At 44.0% G+C, this 20089-nt stretch overlaps 1 protein-coding gene across 1 annotated transcript in view; it reads left to right on the forward strand.

Moving 5' to 3' along the window:
* LOC126531601 (atrial natriuretic peptide receptor 1-like) overlaps positions 1-20089 on the forward strand; it is a 199702-nt gene that overhangs the window by 161488 nt on the left and 18125 nt on the right. Inside the window, exons 14-18 of the mRNA XM_050179199.2 lie at positions 9720-9878; positions 11289-11457; positions 15798-15947; positions 17106-17229; positions 18499-18567. Coding sequence (XP_050035156.1) covers positions 9720-9878; positions 11289-11457; positions 15798-15947; positions 17106-17229; positions 18499-18567 — 671 coding nt within the window. The remainder of the gene's footprint in view (positions 1-9719; positions 9879-11288; positions 11458-15797; positions 15948-17105; positions 17230-18498; positions 18568-20089) is intronic.

Genomic DNA, 20089 nt, shown 5'->3' on the forward strand with positions numbered 1-20089 from the left:
GTGTGTGTGTGTGTGTGTGTGTGTGTGTGTGTGTGAACAAATTTGGTCTGGAGACTTTGTACAAACAAAAGACCTAACCTATAGAAAGGCAAGGTCGTCTATAAAAAGTCTATAGACTTTCTATGAACCGTCTAAACTCATTTATGTAAGGCCAGAGTTATTCAGACTGCCTCTGCACGGTTTCTGTCAAGAAAAAGAAAAGTGTCACAAGAGGTTAACAAGAGGCCGCTTGCGATGGAAAGTGGCACAGTCATGCACAGCGAAACTGCAATGGTGCCGCACAAACAACAACAACAAAAAAAAAACAATTTTGAAAGACAGGGGTATGTTCAGCGCCGAGCAACAGACAACTAGCTAGAAGGCGGAACGTATTGCATTAAGATTCAACGTGTAACCAGTGGACTTTCGTAATGGAGCAAGGCGTAAAGGTATAGAAGACGGATTGCTTTTTGACACATGCAAATTCCACGGCGCGATACACTAGAGGACAGTACAAGAAAATAAACCTGGGCGAGTGGACAGAAAAGTATGTGACAGCGTGACGCATAAGTGTACCCACTTGAACATTAGCAGCAAATGGAAGAAAGAGTGAGTGTCCAGGAAATAAAAAAAAAATGATTGCACAGTAAAACGTTGTCGAGTTTATGAACAGCGTCGAAGGTTTTGCGCTTACAGCGTACCCTGCCACTCGATAATAAATTGACACTGTTGATCACATACTCAGGTGGCTGCTCATTCCTATGCAGTTGCGTTAAACATAATTTATTAGGATGGTCCGCAGGTGTGAATTATTTTCTTTGACATCACCTAAATTTAGTGCAGGCTTGTTTTCATTCTCTCTCCCTAACTCATATATTCTGCACTTTGCGATATAGAATAGAGGTCGTGCAAGTATTCAAATTTTCTTGCAGCATCATCGTTCTCAGCTCAATATAGCCTAAACCAAGGGTCCTATAACGTAAAACCATTCCAATATGCTTTACGTTTTTATTCCAATCTCTTGACGTCAAATTTGCGTAACCTCCGACGCAAGCATCGGGCGGTCACTCGAAGGGTTGTCTGAACAGAAAAATCAAACGCTCTCTTCGTTCATAGGAAGTCACGTTTGCTTGCTTGAAAAACGAATACTATTGCCTACACTGAGCGGATTGTCTTATCTAATTTGCTGACAAAAGGCCAGGAGCACGCTCAAGTGGAGAGGGATTCGATGGGGCCGAGCCAGTGCACTGAAAATTGATAACCGGATGAAGAGGGTAGTGCCGGAGTCTGCGATTGGCCCGCTTTCCCTTACTTATCTTGCAGTGGCCGGTCGAAAATCGCGGCGGCATGCAACGGAAGCTTAAGAGCGACGCTAAAACGGATCCTCAGAAAAGAGTTTGCAGAACGATGTCGTAAACGTGCCGAAAGTGCTCGAAAACGTTACGTGGCCACGCAGAAAACTTATTCTACGCAAATATACTCATGCTCTCCGGCAGATGCTGAGTAGCCAGTGCCTGATCAATCGGCGGCAGCCATCTTTTATTCCTTTCGGAACGGGGCAGCCGGCGGCTATTCAGAAGAAAATTGAGTTTTGTTCGGCATAATAATGCATCTTTAACGCGCACACCTCACTTTGAGGCGGTGAGTTTTGCGGTTTTGTGACGTCGCGTGACAGGCAGGTGAAGTAGGTGCAGCCCGAAAGCATCTGACCAATAGCCGAAGGCTAACAGCGAAAAGGTGTCGAATCAAAAACTATTTTTCTTTTGTTCGGTCAAATCATGCATAATCCGTGTTCACGTATCAGATGGGGAGATATCGTGATTTTGATGACGTCGCTTGACAGACAGGTGCAAGGAAGGTGGTCCAAAAAGTTTTTGACCTTTCGCGGAGGGCTGATTACAAAATTGGAATAGAAAAGTTGGGACTAGTTTTACGTTATAGCACCCCAACATACTGTCTCATTCAGTATTACTTAAAACATGAGAAAAAGGGCAAATTTAGGCTTATTGGTAGATGATATAGACAAATACAGAGCAATATATGGTTCAGGAGAGACCGAATGAACGGCATATCGTCCGTTCATTCTGTTTGTCGTATTCCAGGGTCGAGCCCGTGGTGCTAACGTGCGGCGCGCTTGAGAAACAAGTGTCGAGCCATTGCAGCTAAAGCTATGTGCATCAATACCTGCGTGCCCGCTGTCTGCTTTTTCCAGACTTGACACGTCTAATTGACCACGTGGCGAAGTGGCGATACACTGGCCCTTCGAGCAGCGGCGGCGTAGCATTACGAAGCACGCCGCGCTATACGCACGACAAGTTGCGCCTGTCAACTGGCCAGTGCACCATCGCTTCGCGATATTGGCACACGGCATGCGAAGAAAGCGAACGAAGAAAAGCGCAGGGATTTATGAGCAATGCTGGAACTGCAACACACCGTAAACGTACATCTCGAGCGCCCCGCATGATAGCGCTACCAGCGCTACCTACAGAGCGCTCGGGCAACGATTCGCGTATTGCAATTCCTGCCGATCGCAAGTAGTACATCACGACTCAGTCCGTTCCTTTGTCTTTATTTTTCTTTTGCCATCTCAGAGTGATCAATTTGCCAGCTGAACACTCACCTAGAATACACCTAGTAATCGAATTTTCCTTCGAACAGTACTATAACGTTGGTACTAAGAGAAATAGGAGTAAGCCGGTGCTGGCAGAATAAGAAAGGGCAGAAAACAAGACCTTGCATTAGGCTAGATATCGTTGTTGCTTCCTCCTGATGGCAGAGAAAGCTTCCACGGTGACTAAAGAAAGAAAGAGCAAAAAAAAAAAAAGAAAGTAGGCGCGGAGGACGAACACGAACGGAAGTGCAACGTGCATACAACGAGAAGATGGCCGTGATTCTCGAAGGACTATGGGAGAGCGTACACTTGGTCGTCCCAATATACGCATTCCCTCCGGCAACCCATGCTCATTTGTTTTGCTCGTGGCACTGAACGACGAGGCTGGTCTGAGACGAAACGTGGGCCTACGGTTCGATTGCCCATCTGAGCTCCGTACAAATAAGAACCACTTTCTCGGTAAGCCCGTGCAACGGATCGAGGTTCCGCGGCGTTATCCGCTGCTGGAGAAGGATACGTCTTCGTCTCGCGCATTTGTCGATACCACCGCGAAAACCGAAGCTTTTCCCCGAACAGCGACTCGCTAGAACTAAGGCGGTAATATCCTATGTAACACGAGATCCCCCCCCCCTCCTCCATTCTCTCTGCCCCCCCCCCCCCCCGTTCATAATAAGCGGTGCGCGTCGGTGGGCTGAGCGCTTTAGAAGTAGGATTTACGGATAAGCGTCGAACATTTCCTCGATAATGTTGCTGTTTCGTGCTCCCTACTAAATCAGGCTGCTGTGTTTACTGTTCGCGCGAACAGCTCACGACTCAATCGACCTAATTATGTACCGATCATTTAAAAAAAAAACCTATTTGTCCACGGAGAACGATAGAGCAACCGAAAGCCAACTGCCGCCGCCCAAAAAGTAGCAGCTTCGCCAGGAAGGCGCAACATTGAATGCATTTATCGTAGTTTTATCGTTCGTATTAATCCGTAGCATTCGCTTATTAACGAAATTAACAAGCATGGTGTCACGCGCGCACAGGCAAACACATCGCACTCGGTGACAGCTGACACCGGTTGTCAAAACAGTGGCGTGAGGAAGAAGGGCGGCAGCAGCGAGCGAATTGTCCTTCGTGCTGCCTCTCGCTTCAACGCGAACTAAGCGGCGAGAACACCGCGCGCACAAAGCTATCAGCCGTCGGCGCGCCTATACTCTGTGCTGATTGCCGATGACTTTCAAGATAGGGCTCTCTCGGACACGTTAAGCTGCGCCATACGCAGTCACCACCGCCGGAGTAAAACGCCTCCATGGCACCTTGCACGCATTGGGAGACGGCGTGCTTCCTCTCTTTCCGCCTTCTTCTAGTGCGTATGCGAGATTGAGCGATCTTCCTCGGCTCACCCTCGCACGTTTTAACTCACAGCCACAGCATACGGCGCTTCATCACGATGTTATCGCACTTGGTCATTATTGAGAACATCATGGCGACACCTACGGCGGCAGCGGTGGCGGAAATGCACCAGGTGTGTCCAATACTTTTTATTACAATAGCAGAGATGGTGCGCAAGCTGATTAGACTGAGTTTGATGCACCAAGCGCATGGTTGCACAATTGGTTATAGATCTTATATCAGGTGCTCTACATCTATGGAAACTCTATCGTAGTAGTTCCTTGCAGCACTGTGGAAGCTACACGAATTCTTAACCAACAGGAAGGCCGAATTCTCCTCCAGATGTGCTCATCCGCGCCGCGTCGTCTGCGCAGCGTGTGCTTGCCATCTTTCAGAAAATGCTCCATGGTTGGTGGGTTGAAGAAGAAGAAGAAACTTTAGTAAAGAATAGTCCGGCAGTTCTTGATGTGGTGGCCTCAGGTGACGGCTCGAAGTTCTTGGACACGAGCGGCATCTTCGGCTTGCCGGACGGCCCAGAGCTGGTCTGCCAGCTCTGAACTTCTGATATTCGTCAATCCACCTCCCGCCGCTGGGAGGTGGGTTGACGAAAAAATGTTTTCACCCCGTAACGATAATTTTCGTTTACATGTATACGACAACGGCGCTTCGCTTCAGCTGTACACTCTCCCTACAGTTACCTTGCAGCCTCCTCAGTAAGCAGTAAGGGTGAACGCCCTCATAAATTTTCCCCTGCAGCACAGCATCTGCTCAGCGTCTACTTGGCGTTTTCTCGCTACCGTTATCACGTACCATGCTAGAGCGGGTTAGTAAATTAATGATGCAGGGAACAATTAGATTTTTATAGCATTCCGCATCGCGAATGCATCACCAGTGTTAATGACGTGGCGCCATCTGCTAACTAGAAATCAAACCAGATTTACGACTCGGTGCCATGTCTCTAGCGCTAGCAGCGTGAAAACAAAAACAGCCGATATAAATAATTCCTACAAAACATACCTACTGCTTTGACCTCAGCCTCAGATGAGACTTAGCGATGGCGGATTTTGCCACTTCTTTCTTGCTGACCGGTCAGAGAGCCAGTAACAAGCACGTACTCAGTTCGAAGAGGGCAGTCGGCGCTGTATACGGTCGTTGCCATGTTTCCATAGTTGATCATGATCAGGGTGGCTATTATGGTTACCGTCGTTAACTGCCACATCAATACTCGGTACACGACGGGCATGCGCGAAGGCCATAACATGTCACGCATTGCTGTACAGCACGATGTAGCGAACACAAATAAAACTCTCCAGTGGTGCCAATTATCTGCCAGTTACGCCTGGAACTATGCCCGCTGGGCAAGGATATTGCCTCTGTACGCCTCGTACTTTTGCCAGTGCTGCAAAGTAATTGTGAGATGGAGTATAGACATGCCTTGACTGTTGCCTGGAGCATGGGGCATTAGGCTGAAGCATGTCTGAAAAGGCTAGATTCAAGGAGCGAGTATACCTAACAATTATAACTGTTGGGTAGCAAACAAGCTTTTGGAAATGGAAATGGAACGTTGATGGAAATGAAATGATAATGATTTATGGTGATGCAATTCAGCCCGCTGTTCGCGACTTAATTGGGAATTACAATTTTAAATATGCAAAGTCTGAAAAACCAGTAAGTGGCGCGGCCTGGCGGTAAAGTCTTGGCAATTAGGATGTAGAATATGAGATTACTGTGTGTAAATCGGCTGTTATTAACTGCAGCAATACCCGCCGTGGTTTCTTCTGCACAGCCAGAGTAACACTAATGAGAAATAGCTTATCATTGGCATTGCTGTCATTACGCCGAAAGGCTTCCCGTCTTTGTCTTTTCCATAAAATTTACAGTCACATGTCTTTAAGAGACCAGCTCATTCCAACACCCACTATTATTCGTCTCGGTTTGACCACAAAAATAAAGTCGGCTGCATCCGCTGCAATACGAAGCCTTTCTCTCATTCTTTCATGCCACCAACAACTACAGACTGGAACCACCTATGGGTTTCTATTGCGTCTGTCACCGTCAGTGCGCTTTTTCGAAAATGCTTCTTTGATTGTTTTTCTTGCAATACTAACGCCTAGTATATTTATTTTTCTTGTTCCAATACGTATCATATACATCTGCAGTAAAGAGATATATCTGTTCACGTGGTGCACATGCACTGGGCACCTTACATTAGTACGCCTCTGGCATATTGTTAACCGCTGGTGTTTATCTTTTTCTTTTCTTCCCCTTTCGGTTTACTACACACTAGCTTAATGTCAGGCCATCTTTAATGTTTGTTATAATTACTGTCTTCCAGTGTTCATATATTTCTTAACACTTGTATAATGTTGCCACCTTCTTTTTCTCAGAATTTTCATTTGCTTTTTTCAATTGTAACTCCACTCCCCTCTTTAAACTTCGGTGATTGAAGGTATTTATAATAAATAAATAAGTAAATAAATAAATAAATAAATAAATAAATGGTTTTGGGTTGCGAGGCACGAGGTCGCGGGATTGAATCCCGGCCACAGCGACCCCATTTCGATGGGGGCGAAATGCGAACACAGCCGTGGTGCTTAGATTTAGGCGTCACGTTAAAGAACCGCTGAGGGTCCTAATTATTCCGGAGTGCCTCTCTACGGCGTGCCTCATAATCAAATCGTAGTTTTGGCAGGTAAAACCCCATAATTTATGATAGAGTGTATAAGCGCGACTTAAGAGGAAGCTTTAGCTCGGGCCCAACTCCGACGCGGCCTATTCAAATACATGTAAAAACGCAAAAACGTTTTTATGAGATAACCCCTGGACCGATTTTGATCAAATTTGTTGCATTTGAAAGAGAAAGTTAAATTCTAGTGACTGTTGGAAGCGGAATTTCGATTTAGGGCTTGAATTTTCTTAAAACGATTTTCAAATATATGACCGTTTGAAAAAAATAGAAGCACGAAGTTTACAAATTCATAGCTCTGCATCAAGAACTGATATCGCGGTTCTGTAAACGCCATCCATTAGATCATTCAAAGCGGACAAATGCAATATGTCATTTTACATCTTACGTGAATTTGTTACGTTGGTTACAACGGTTTTGCAAAAGTTGTATTTCCCTAGGATTAAATTTTTTTATATTCATGTGTAACATATCAATTTTGTCCGCTTTAGATGTACTATTAGATGCAATTTACAGAATTGTATTATCATTTTTAGTGGTTGAGTTACAGAGTTGTAAACTTGATAGTTTCGTTTTTTGAATATTTTCAATTTTCGCCAATATTTAATAAAAAATTGACAACCTAACTCAAAAATTCGAAACCGACAGTCACTAGATTTTAAGTTTTTCTTTTAAATGCAGCAAACCCCGTCAAATTTGGTGCAGTGGTTGCCGAGAAAAACGAATTCTCCTTTTACATGTATTTAGATAGGAGCACCCGAGCTAAAGCTTCCTCTTAACGAGGACTTAGAAAGAGACAGATACACACCGAAGCGCTGTCTCTGTGTGTCTGTTTCTTTCTATGTCCTCGTTCAGTCGCGCTTGTACACTCTAGCGTGGATTCTAGCCAACTAGTCCGCCAACGTGGTTTAACCCATAATTTAAAAATAAGTAAAGCAATATCTATTGCTTAAAATTGGAATTGTTTTATTAGTAGATTTTTGCCCTGTATCTTATGTGTATTACAAAGTAAAAGAAGTGCCCGCTAACGAGCAACGTTGCCCACGAGTGGAGCAGCACAACGGGCAGAGCTGTTCAGTGCATCCCGGCGCACATGAGGGCTGTTGTACGTGCATGACTTTTCCGAGTTAGTACTCCAACTTCTGCGGTCTCTGTGAGATATAAAACGGTATCGACGAATTCTGCCGTGAATGAGTGCCAGCACTGCAATATTAACTCTACGGGTATATCCTCCCACATAGCTTGACTTGGGGCCCGCAAAACTGGGGCAACGCAAAACTATTCCAATATGTCTTTATTCCAATCACCTGACGCCAAATTGCGTAACCGCCGACGCAAGGATCGGGCGATCACCCGCAGGGTTGTCTGAACAGACCATCAAACACTGTCCTCGTTTATAGTAGGTCACTTTTGTTTGCTTTAAAAACGAATAACATTGCCTACACTGAGCTGTTGGTCTTATCTAATTGGCTGACAAGAGGCGAGGAGCATGCTCAAGTGGAGAGGGATTCGATGGGGCCGAGCCAGTGCACTGAAAATCGAGAACCGGATCAAGAGGGTGGTGCCGGCATCTGCGGTTGGTCCGCTTTGCCTCACTTAGCTTGCGGTGGCTCGTCGAAAATCGCAGCGGCATGCAACGGAAGCTTAACAGTGACGCTGAAACGGACCCTCAGCAAAAAAATGATTTGAAAGAACGAGGTCGTAAACGTGCCGAACGTGCTCGAATACGTTACACGGCCACGCAAAAAGTTTTATTATATGCAATTAAACCCATGCTCTCCGGCAGGTGCGAATCGTCAGTGCCTCAGCGATTGGTGGCAGCCATCTTTTATTCCTTTCGGAACGGGGCAGCCTGCGTCTATTCAGAAGAAAATTAAGTTTTGTTCGGCATATTATTGCATCTTTATCGCGTACACATCACTTTGACGCATGAGTTTTTGCGGTTTTGTGACGTCGCGTCACAGGCAGGTGAAGTGGGTGCAGCCCGAAAACTTTTGACCAATAGCCGAGGGCTAATGGGGAAAAGGGGTCGAATCAGAAATACCTATGTTTATTTTGTTCGACCAAATCATGCATAATCAGTGTGTACACGTCATATCAGATGGGGAGCTATCACGGTTTTTGTGAGTTCGCGTGACAGACAGGTTAAGGGGGGGTGGTCTAAAAAAGTTTTGACCAATCGTGGAGGGCTAATTGCAGAATTGGAATAGAAAAGTTTGGAATAGCTTTACGTTATAGCGTCCTTGGCTTAAAAAAAATAGAAACGCCTGGCGCATGCAACAAACAAAAGTATGGTCTTCGAAATCGGTTTGTGTTACTTGGAAGCGGCCGTCGCTGGGGCGTAGGTTCGGGCTCCACGTATTATTGTAAACATAATTCAACGCTTCATAAATCATGAGTCGCTGGAACATTGGCTTGATAAGTAAAACATTACTTTCTTACAACTAAAGCCAGCCTTGTCTAAATTGGCCTACATTCTATTCTAAAAGAGCTGAAGCCTGAGTTGCAATGATATTTACTGAGCCACCTGGGTTTACATACGAGAAAATACCTTGAAATCCATGATGTCACACTGACGCAGCGGCGTGGGTGTATGGACGAGACATTATATATATATATAAGGCTTTCAGCATTTTTTTTTCACCAATAGTACCACACCTTACCGGAAAAGACAAGGATTGAGTTATTAGACTCTCTGAAGCCCATAAAAATTACGGCTCTTTATTCGAGTGAAAACAGGCTCGGAACCGCAACTCAGTTTTTCTTCTTTCTGCTCATAGAGTTTTGCAGGAATCGTTGACACAGTACTGTATTCAGCATCCCGTATTATCTGCAATGCCCACTCTAACCTCTTAAATCTCGCATTGTTCTGTCAGTTCTCCCCAATTTTACGCGGAATACGCGGTCACATAGCACGCATACACGGTGAAAGAATACTTCATGACTCTAAACTGATTAGGTGTTTCTCTTCGGGGTCCCTTTAAAGCTAATACTTCTTCGTAAAAACGTTCCCGTTATTTTCTGACCGCCGTCAACGACGATTCAACGTTCTGTCTTACACAGGCATGCTGTGGACTGCACCTGAACTACAACGGCGTGGTGAACCACTGGCTGCTGGCACGCAAAAGGGAGATGTCTACTCATTTGCAATCATTGCGCACGAGATCGTGCTCAGGCAGGGACCTTTCTACCTGGGTCCGTCGGTTCAACTCTGCCCTAAAGGTGCAGTATGCAACAAAATTGACGTGCGCTTTCGTTGTGCTATCTTGTCAAAACTTTATCGCTTACGTATTCAACAATAGCCAAAAGCCACGCATGAAATCTGCGAGGATGGCAGTTTGCTCAGTAAAAATACCAGACACAGTCAAATGCAGCCTGCATAAAAATATTCCGCCGCCTAAAACAAGTTTCCTCCTACGGAAAGTATACATAGCCTAAAGCAGCGTATCTGTACGTGAGAGCACAATTTATGTTTAGCAATCCAAACTTCCTTATTCGGAGAATATCCTGAAGAAAGATGACAATAACTAAAGGAAGCTGTAGGGGGAATTGTTTTAAAGCCTCGCAGCTCCTGATATCTATAGTGTCTAGAGCATGTGCTTTATGTTTAGTTGCCCGTGGTTGTTCTATAAATATACGCTCTGAGAAAGCAAAAAAATAAATAAATATTGTATTAACGCATTATGTTTTATTGCGTTTCTGCATCTCTATCAGCCACCATTGCATGCCTGTGTGGGAAAACATGTATTTTATACGTACGGCAACATCAAATCTTTCGTTAGACTTGTTAGCTTATGGAATGCCTTAGGCTGGTGATCTTTGTAAGAAAGAGCTACACAGAAAAAAAGAAGGCTTGAAATGTTCAACAGTGGTCGAACAAGAAGTGTTGCTGGAGCTAACGTTTCGACAAGAGGACTCGTCTTTCTCAGGGCGCTGACGAGTTCAAGTCCCCTTGTCCAAACGTTGGATCAGGCGACACTCCTTGTTCGATCACTGTTGAGATCGATTTGAGGAGGGCAAAGACACATTCACTTTTAATAAGATGAAGACTCGAAAACTTATCTGAACCAACAGCAGGGAAAAAAAACGAACGCTGACATATTTCATTTTTTTTTCATTCTCGTGGGTGCTTTCGCCAGCTGCTTGTCACGTGAGCAATCTGGGGACCTATTCCCGGTCGATCACATTCAGCGATATTTTCACTGTCGCCTGACGTAGTACACGGCGCGTTGTATGATGCGAGCGGCTGTGCTCAATTAGCCAATGAGCGCACACTGAAAGTGACATCTCCAAGAGTGATCGACCGAGAATAAGTCCCCAGAGCAAGCAAAATGACATGATTCATTCGCCCCTCCATCCTTTTCTGCTGTTGTCATCCATTGCTCTCGATGGGCCGATCCTGCTTACAACGTATAGGAAGCGAGATCCTTGGACCACTCACGAAGCGCGAGAAGAAAATAACAGAAAACAAAATCCCTACAATTTTCTAGATCTTTCTGCCATAAACATACTCGTACATCCTTGCTGTACATGGGAAAAACAGCTTGCTTACTCTTTCAGGTCTGTAAACACGCAGGAAAGAAAAAAGAACGCCCACAGTGTTTATAATTTTTTTGCACATTCCTATCGCAGAAATTGTGGCAAACGTGCAGTTGGGGCACAAAGTCCCGTTCCGTCCTCTCCTTGAAGACGACTGCTGCAGCGAGGAGCTGGCTCAGATGATCCGGAAGTGCTGGGCTGAAGACTCCGCCGAGCGGCCGGATTTTCATACGCTTAAGCCACTCATTCGAAGGCTCAATAAGTAAGCTATGCAAGCAGTTCCCCGTCAGGATTTGTGCACGTGAAACAGTACCGGAAACATATTGTGGGGGGAAAGTAAAATATCGTTTTAATCTCGCACGCATTTACCCACAAAGAACCAAACAGACCTATCCTTTGTGAACTGGCAGTTCGTTTTACATGTGCGAAAGCGGTCTCCACCTGAGCCCCTGAAAGTATTCTTTTCGTTTCGTGATAGAGTAAGCCAAAGCTCGTTTCGCTGAATAACTACCTATCGAGACGGATCTCAGTGATTGCTTGCTTCTTTGTTAATAATGATTGCTAATGGAGCAGAGCAGTGCAATATAAATGAAACTCAGCAATGTTCGCTTTGCCATATTAATTCTGGCTCGTCTGCGTTGTGACGATAGAGAGGAATAGAAAAAGAGAGAGTTGCTGACGCAATGGGTTGCAGGATATGTTGGCCTTGCTGATGGCCTGGCATGATGCTCTGTAACAATAGGCAGGGAGGTCAATCAAACAAGCGTCCAGTTTGCTACCCTACACGCGAGGTAAGGGAAAGATGGAGTAGGAAGAGAAAAAAGGGAAAGAGGCAGCACTGCGCATACGCAGGGACACGCACAGGAAGACTCCCAATGGCCACTCAGGCAGCTGCATTAGGACCCGTGCAAATTCCTGTATGGGTTACATGATCACATATTCCATGTAAACATAGAAGAGAACTGTTTATAATACGTCAGTCAATAAGTTGTAGTGGAGGAGACAGATAATGCATGAGATGTAATGCAATACTGCGCCAATGATTTCTACACAATCTTATCTACAAAAAGAGAAAGTAGGTAAATGTGATTTTGAGCTTGTTCTTAGTCAAGCGAAGTGCCGCACGAGTTATGTGCTTTTGATGGTTTCTAATTTCATTCGGAGCTTCATGGCTTTGTAGGAACACTACCGCTATTTCCAAGCCTGCGCAGGACAAAGTAGATTATGCTGAACTGAATAGTAGCGTGAGTCTGCAAGAATGCAAACCGGCACATGAGACAGTATAGGTAATGAAGCAAATGGATACTGTCAGCGTTATTTGAAATGCAAGTACTTTAAACAGAGCAGCTATAGCGCAATCGCTTGACATTGCGACGTGTTTTTCATCAAATCTACGTTAGAAGGCTGAATGAAGTAATTGTCGCTAAGGCATGCTAACTCGAAAACCCGACGACACGCTCTAGTCGTTTTCGATATCTTCGCATTGAATATTTACTGACAATGCAAGGTCAGGTACCTTAGAAGTTTTAGTTTCCGCTAAGGAACAGGTAGAAATATTAAGCTAAAGTAAGACTGTCCCCGTATTTATTGCGGTTACACCTGTTTGAAAAATTATAGGAATAGTTTGAACGACGGCGCTTTTAGCAACGTTGATCACGTGCAGCGACGCCGGAAATGAGTAGTCCGTTTCGTCAGCGCAGTTTTTCACGCCTCATAAATGCTTCATCTGCAAAATCGTCAGCGTGAATTTTATTTGTTTATGGGCACTTCAGCAGGCGACCTGCGTTAAAGGGGCCCATAACCACTTTTTATCCAAGTGGAGAAAGACATTTGAAGTGAAAATAGGCTATTTCATAAATACTTTGTCGCAAAAAAAAGTATTTGAATGCATTCAGAATAAACGGAGTTTTTGGACCTCAAACATGTCATCCGCTGTGCTCCCGTTCCTTCTTCAATGTCTCGTACTGAGAAGGTCACGGCGCAGTGGGGCGTGCCCACAGCACTCCGCCTTCTAAATGTCACCGTGGCGCGCAGTTAAAATTTCATTTTGGATGGTAACGTAGACGCCACGACTACTGCCTTTGGCGCCTACGACGTGCTAAACAAAAGCCAAAGGCGGTTGTCCTCAGCGAGCCGCGGTGCCCTTAGCGAGTTGACTCGTGGCGGCACCCCGCTGCGGCCGCGGTATCTACGCCATGTAGCCGACCCCAGCTTGATTTCAACTATCGGCCAATAACAGTCGTCTAAAGGAATGACGAAGTAAAGCGTCCGATGGCGAAATAAAGCGTCTAGAAAAGAGTGAGGACAGGGCCTTCTGTTGTGAAGAGAGCGTTTGAGAGAAAGGTGACTTCGCGATCCGCTTGCGAGCTCCACACACCCCGTACGACAGCAAAACTCGGCTGAGATGTTCGCAGCAGCGTATGCTACTCGCGGACTATGTTGTTTCACCACGCCCGAGAGGTGGTTCAGGGCCGCTTTAAAAACGAGTGTTCTATAATCGGGCTCCATCGACAAGAGATCACTTATGATCGGTCCTAAGCCCGTGTAGAGTGTATAAATTCGGGTCACTAGACCGGATGTGGGATGAAAGACCTGATGTTTAGTATCCCTAATTCACGAATTTCACAACTTCGTTTTAACAAAGTTGTTTTGTTATGCACACAAAGAACGCTTACCATAACTTGAAGCAAAATGCGAAGCGTAAACTCGTATTCGTCGTTGCATTCGTTGTACTTCCGACTAAATAGGGAGAATAGTCTACGCGTCGCCTGCGAGCATTCATACCCTTATTCGTGAAAAAAGAAACTTAAGTGCCTAAAGTGTTCAGCGAAGTACAAATCTACATGCAAAGGCACGCCCTTTGTTGTAGCGTAGGGACGCGTAATGTTCGGCTTTATGAGTGGCGATATTCCGCTGCCTCCACAGAGCCCCATATAATGAGGGATTCGGACTTCTGGTTAGAAACAAACGGCGGCATCACATGCAAATGCCCGAAGAGAAAACTGCACGAGAAGATCCCGCTGCAATGGGCATTCAGGAAGTGAAACTCTGCACCTGTCGCGATGTTTGGGCAAATACTTTTGCGTGATCGCCGCAGGGGCCATACAACGCGGTCGATAGCGGCCGTTTGCGCGTATAATGGCGACAGGACAAATGTCAGAGTTTGCTTTCGGCTATGGCCTTATACATTCGTTTACCCGAAGCACGCCTCGGCATATTGCACTAGATAAAAAAAAAATGCCGAATGCGCAATGCGAGGCCACGAGCTCGCACAGTAAACCAGCTAAGTCGTTTTGAAACCGCGGAACCTCCGTCAATAAATTCTCGTTGTTCTTACATTTAGTACATCGATTTGCAGAAGTTCAGAGCATTATGGTGCTTTCGAGAAAAAAAATATTGCGCCGGTCGGTAACAGCAAACTGTGGCAGTTCGTCAGTAAATCGCCACGCCTGAATGCATCAATTTTACCATGGCTTTAAACAGAAAAAAAAAAATAAATTATTCAACTTTCCACAAGTATATTTGAATGCCAGCTTAGCGAGAAATTACTGCATGCTTAAGTTTCCGCGACTATTCAAGGGCTCTATATGGCCAGAACTCAATCGTAACCTGCCACTTTGATATCTCCATTAGCTCAGATTTTTCTTACATGCAGTAAAAACAAATGAGTGCAATAACTTTACACAGAACATCGATAGTTCTCATTCAGGTACGCTGGGTTTGTGATTACCAGTGTTGGGCTGTCTTAGTGTGTTACACCAAGGAGATAACTTACTCACCAAGGGGATCTGCTTGTGCCCCTCTCCGTTTTCCTCTGATTTTCGGTTAAAGGAGACGGGCGCTAGATTTTGATTTAACACAATAACATGGTTTCACGTAAACGTATTATCAGACGCAAAGTCCTTAAAACTTGAACGAGACACTGGATCACATTATCGCACATCGGTTGAAAGTGGGTTTTCGCATAGACATTTTTCGCATTTCGAGTTGTTTTGTAACTAGAGTAGCATTACTTCTGGGGACGTTACGTTTGGGTAGGTGGTGGAGTGGCATCGCTGCTTTAGCGCAGGAAATCTTGCACTGTGTGAGGACCTTATGCGTCGCCAATGAAGACCTTGGTTCTAAATTCCCTATGCTTTGCAAGAAATGCCTGTTTGAATGCTAAAGCAATATGCGTCGGCATACATTCACGAAGCGAGTTGACCCTGTTATGTATATATATATATGTATATATATGATGGTACTACAGATGTTTCCTGCCCCCCTATATATCGACCAACCACTAACTCAATATTAATGCGACGTAGTGACAGGGCGTATGGGAGGTCATTGAAGCAGGCTGCACACATCTAATGAATAATAATTCTTCAAGGCCATTCCAGTCCTCAAACCAATAATTAAACCTGTGAAAAAGTCTTCTCAACCGCTCAAAATTGCACGCGCGATTTTTGCTTTATTTGAACAACAACAGCCACGTGAATTCTAGCTAGAGTGAACATGAAGGCTTCTCATTGACAACCCATATGCCAGTGATGTTGCAGAACTCTAAATGCTCTAAACTCTAAACTCTATTATTATTATTGTTGCTATTTTTGGCTCTAGAGAGAGGCAAGGGGTAAACATCCTGGACAACCTTCTATCGAGAATGGAACAGTACGCCAACAATTTGGAGAAATTAGTTGAAGAGCGCACAGCAAGCTATCTCGAAGAAAAACGGAAAGCAGAAGACCTGTTATATCAGCTTTTACCTCGGTAAGTATGAACACACATTCTTGAAAATACGTTGTATCATATTTTAGAGCACTCTTAGATTCCTGATTGCCAAATCCTTACTCCGCACTTTGGTTACTGAGTAATGCGAAATCGCACACTTATCTGTTTAATGTGCCCTTAAAGAAACAAAAAATAATGGCGGATGGAGATCTTGGTCCCGCTCCACCTTATAGCGACGGCAGAAAATTCTCGCGCGTTCATTCTGACCATGCCGCAGTATTCTTGGAGAGGCATATGCAGGGAGGAATGTTTCTTTTTATAAATTTGATATATTGTGCTCTGACGCGTTTATATTGCTCACATTTCAAAGACAATGGTATTCTGAACACAGAATATTGTCATTTTCGAAAGATTGCTGAAAATAAGTTATAAACACAAACATCTAGATAGAAAGAAAGCTTGTTGGTTAGTGAACAAGCAAATGTATCTCTGTAGAATATTCTTGGAACGTCAATACCGACTTTCTCCAGGGCCTTAAATCACGATTGCTAAGCGGCAATTTACGTGACATACGAAATAAATAATGAGTTGGTCGAGTACCATACTTTCACGATTCTACCACGCCCCCGATTGTAACGTGCAACTATATTACCGCCTAAGTATCTAAAAAAAATAACTTTGTGCCGATTCTACTGTGCACATCAAGTAACGAAGCCCGAGTCGACTCGTACCGTGTTGAAATACATTTAAGGAACATAAAAAGACAAACGTCATTTTATTTTTCATCGTGCCTCTGGACTAGTTCAACAAAATGCGGTTGAGAAGAAGCACTATGGAAGGCGTGCAGCAAACTGGAAAATAGCGACTACAAACCAAGGCAATGTGGTTAGCTACCTTGCGTTGAACATTTTATTTTTAGTAAGAATCGGCTTCCTTTTTATTTTCAGTAGAATTAATTACGATTGTAACCCGCATGCAAATGTGAACACACTCTTTGTTCAAAAAAAGGTACGCGTTAGTATCGTGCAAATGCGGTAACATGGGCAAAACTGCGAACTAACGGCCGCGTGTTGTGTTACGAAACCTATATGTTTATCAATTTTGGCATGGCGTCGACCAGAAATTGAAGCACGGGGACTTTGACTCAATAGAATCGCAATGATTTAGAGCGTTTCCTTTGGTCAAAACTTGTTGCAGATCTGTGGCTAGTCAACTCATCAAAGGACAATCTGTGACAGCAGAGTCGTACGATAACGTGACAATATACTTCAGTGACATCGTGGGTTTCACCTCCTTATCAGCGCAGAGTACTCCAATGCAAGTAAGATATTCAGTTTGGCACCATTTTCTTCATAATGCGTTCAGAAAATGTTTTCTTACTGAACATCCCGAACTCTAGTAAATATTACAAAAAAAAAGAACACGATAGTTTCGTATTATTTATTAGTAACTCTGTCACACTATTCACCATGGTAGTAGTAATGTGCAGTTATTAATGGTAGCACAGGTAATTTTAGTACCTAAAAAACGGTAGTAGCCGTTACTAATGCTGCTAATGACTATGCTAATGACCATGCTTACCGAGGATGAAATCACAGTACAATCACGTTGGGTAGCTATGCCCTGCACGGAAATGTCTGAACTAAGGGTAAACAAAACGTACAGAGTACCCAAACACGGTTGCTACACGACTCATTTCAAGAGTCGTTTCAGTAGCATATATAGCCCTAATTTGGCGAAAGTTGTATCGCTCAGCTCCCATGAATTTGAACATATAGTTAAAGTTACGTACTAAATTCCTGTAGCACTCTGCCTGCACACATGAGCTACATGACGAAAAATACAATTGTTTATCCAATACACTGTAGGTAACGGCAGCAATTAACGCATATTTTTAGAATACTTTCAACAAATTATTGCGGTGTAATCTAGTGAGAGAACAGCTTGGTAAAATTCTTGATAATATTTTTCTGGCTTATTTTACAAAGCAACCATATGGTTTGCTCAGACATCACGCAAGCGTGTACGTAATTTCTGCGATAAATAAAAAAGAACGAACCAATTTTGACTCAAATGCGTCGTGTTCTTGTCAATGTGACATGTTCTTAGCGTACGTTGTGACAAGACGCCATGTAACTTATTTTTGAAGATGGCATAGAATTGAAAAATCCACAGATCCAGAATCAAAGCGAGTGTTGTGTCAGCGCTGGTGTTCGGGCAGAGAGATTAAGGACAACAAAAAACAAAATATCAGACTAGCGCCACAGTGCAAGAACATGTAAGCTATAATCGATGGCCGACGCAGCAAACTTTCCGAAGCAAAATGCTCAAAAGAAAGAAAAAAAAAAGCGCCTCGCAACTCAGTTTTTGTCCGAGTTGCCGAGAGTATTTGCAGCGCTTAGCACCTTTTGATGCGCCGGCAGCGAAGTTCATATTGGGTGGGATCCGAAAATAAATCTTTTGCGCCTACTATTGCTCTTCGTTGCGTCAGTCAGATCAGCGTTGGAGAAGTATTGAGAAATGTGGGTGGTTCGCGGATACAGTTGCTAACATTCCTTTTGCCCCTTCACTTTCCTCTTTCCACTGGCAGGTGGTCGATCTTCTAAACGACCTTTACACTTGCTTCGACTCCATCATCGAAAACTATGATGTTTACAAGGTAAGCCTCGGCAGACGTATATCACGTCCTGCTGCGGTGACGTTTAGATTGAAGTGGTAGTCAGTTTTCAATCACAGTGGTTCCTCCATGTCTTGTGTTTCCGGAGTCTCTATTTCGGGGTTTGTGCTGCTGCACTATATATTGAGACTAATTTTAGGTGTGCTTCCGCAATTTAAGAGTACTAAGTGCAATTCGTACGTGCAACAACATTCATTCGCCTCACTTGCCCTACGTGCATTTGTTTACGTCTCTGTTCAGAAATATTTTGAGGCTAATAATGCAAGTTTCTTTCTTTTTTGCCCTAAGAAATATAGTGCAATTTCCCAACTAATTGCTCCAGGAAAGAATAGAGAGATATAAAGAAAAGATGACAGGAGCGGTTAATTGTACTTACTGTAGTACTGTATAGTTACCTGTACTAATAACCCCAGTTTTTTCATTCAGTCGAGTAAACAACACGACAAGAACCAAGTCGCCCGTAAACCAATCAAAAAAGACTCAACTTTGCACGCTGGTAAGGTGCCTGCACGTATCTACAATCGGTATATATATATATATATATATATATATATATAACCGCCATCCGTTTCTGATTAACTGATCCTCATTAGTGACTAACACGGAAAGACAACTGTTATTTATTTTCTATTTCGTGTAACGATAAACTATGTACAATGGTACGTATACGATAATAAACTTATGCTTATGACAGCCCTCACAGATTTTTTTCAGAAAAGATCCAGCACTCCCACGTTCAACAAATAATATCGCCAAATTGTACTCCGCAGTTTTATTAAATAGGCTTGACTACATGAGGGCACCTGCACAAACAAAACATGTTCAAAGTATTGCAGAAATACGTTCCAGCCAGGTCTCATAAGGTCACCGTATACAGATACTAATGAATGCAGTACCACAGGATCGCTACAAGCTCACAACCTTATCTCTTCGGAATGCCCGTGCTCTTGTCAACCATCTTCGATGGTTCTCCAACTTACTGCAGTCGTTGCATAAAGTAAATAACATCGCAATATGTAAGCCATCAACACTAACTATATACTTGAAGTGATTCTACTACTTATTACCGTTTTTCGCGCAACACCAACAACGCCAGTCAGCGCATCAACGGATTAAAAATTATCTCCAGAGCGGCATCGGTTGACTGAAGTATTCTTCAGTAGCGTGTAATATTTATGCACTCTCCTAGAGGAACCATAACTAATGCAGTCATTTTGGCGTCTACACAAGCGATAAAGAAGCGGGACTAAAATTCAAATGCCATCGTCAAAGGCTAACATGCATTCTGCAACAAACATGCCAGCCGTATGCATGCCCAATTTCACTCCCTTTTTCTCCCCCTTGATTGACGGCATTTCATTTGAACTCGATGGCATGTACGCCCGAAATATATCAAGCACGACGTTTCAGCGCGATGGGATTTCTTACGATTTCGTCACCGCATTAATTACCGGCATTCCTGTCCACCGGGAACGCTCGTCCTTCCGAGCGAACGACAATCGTT

The sequence above is a fragment of the Dermacentor andersoni genome, chromosome 5 (assembly GCF_023375885.2).
Source record: "Dermacentor andersoni chromosome 5, qqDerAnde1_hic_scaffold, whole genome shotgun sequence".
Lineage (NCBI taxonomy): Eukaryota > Metazoa > Arthropoda > Arachnida > Ixodida > Ixodidae > Dermacentor > Dermacentor andersoni.